Source organism: Naegleria gruberi, assembly GCF_000004985.1.
Source record: "Naegleria gruberi genomic scaffold NAEGRscaffold_1568, whole genome shotgun sequence".
NCBI classification, from domain to species: Eukaryota; Heterolobosea; class Eutetramitea; order Acrasida; family Naegleriidae; genus Naegleria; species Naegleria gruberi.
The window spans coordinates 1-1,061 of NW_003162585.1; the positions used below are offsets into that span (position 1 = coordinate 1).

The 1,061-nt window shown below is 36.2% G+C and overlaps 1 protein-coding gene across 1 annotated transcript; it reads right to left on the bottom strand.

Moving 5' to 3' along the window:
• Positions 1–148: 148 nt before the first annotated feature.
• On the bottom strand, positions 149–1,020 carry NAEGRDRAFT_77140 (uncharacterized protein; the record flags this gene model as incomplete). Its single annotated transcript, XM_002667903.1, has 1 exon — positions 149–1,020. A coding segment is annotated over one exon (870 nt), but the record flags the coding sequence as incomplete, so codon positions are not given.
• Between the last annotated feature and the right edge of the window lie 41 nt (positions 1,021–1,061).

Consider the following 1,061-nt stretch of genomic DNA (forward strand, 5'->3'; position numbering starts at 1 on the left):
GAAAAACTTCCCAACCCATCTAACAATAAATCTTCACAAGCTCCAAATTCAGTTTTTTTCTTTTGAATTTTAGCTATTGGAATTATAGGATTGAGAGGTTTTCCAATCTTCATTGTTTGATAGGAAGGGTTTGTGGATTGAACATCATCTAACATGTCAGTTCTAAATAGGATTGTTGATTCTCCTGGAGAAATATCGTAAGCATCTCCAAATTCAATAACAAATTCTCCACAACGGTTGTTCTTTCCACTGATGGAGTTGTCAAAATTCTACTACATGGAATATTTTGTTTGCTGTAGACTCCAGTTATTGTGAGGGTCATGCTATTGCCAAGATTTGATACTATAGGAGGTCCCAATATTTGAGTTGAACATTTCTTTCCATAGTAACCAGATTGACACTTGTTACAATTAGTTCCAGTGAAATAACCATTTGATAGGTTATTGTTACATGTACAAACACCTCCTAATATACTGTCACAATATCCATTTCCAGAACATGTGATTTTTGGATCGCAATAAACATTACAATCATAACCATAGTATCCAGTTTTACAACCATTACAGTTGGTTCCATAAAAGTTTCCAGTACAAACGCAGCTTCCTTTTGAGTTACATTTACCATGCCCAAAGCAAGTAACATCGTCTTGACATTTGTCAGTTTGGGGAATGGTATTACATTTAACTCCTGTATAAGGTAGTTTACAAGAATCACACTGTTGTCCGTTCCAAAATCCTTTTTCCAGAGTCAAAGCACATTGACATTTATCTGGAGAAAGACAAACACCATGTGAAGAACAAACTGTTGTTGAATTGGATCGCACTCCAAAACATGAATAATCAGAGCATTTAGTTCCACTATATCCTGCATTACACTGGCATCTATCAATATCAATACAAGATCCCTTTCCACCACAAACTGAAGCATCATTAGCAGCAACATTGAAACAGATAGCAAATTCACAACTATCTCCAGTCCAACCATAAGGGCAATCACATACTCCTGTAGAAAGACACGGACCTCTTTTAGAACAAACATTGGATCCAAGAAGGATCTCCACC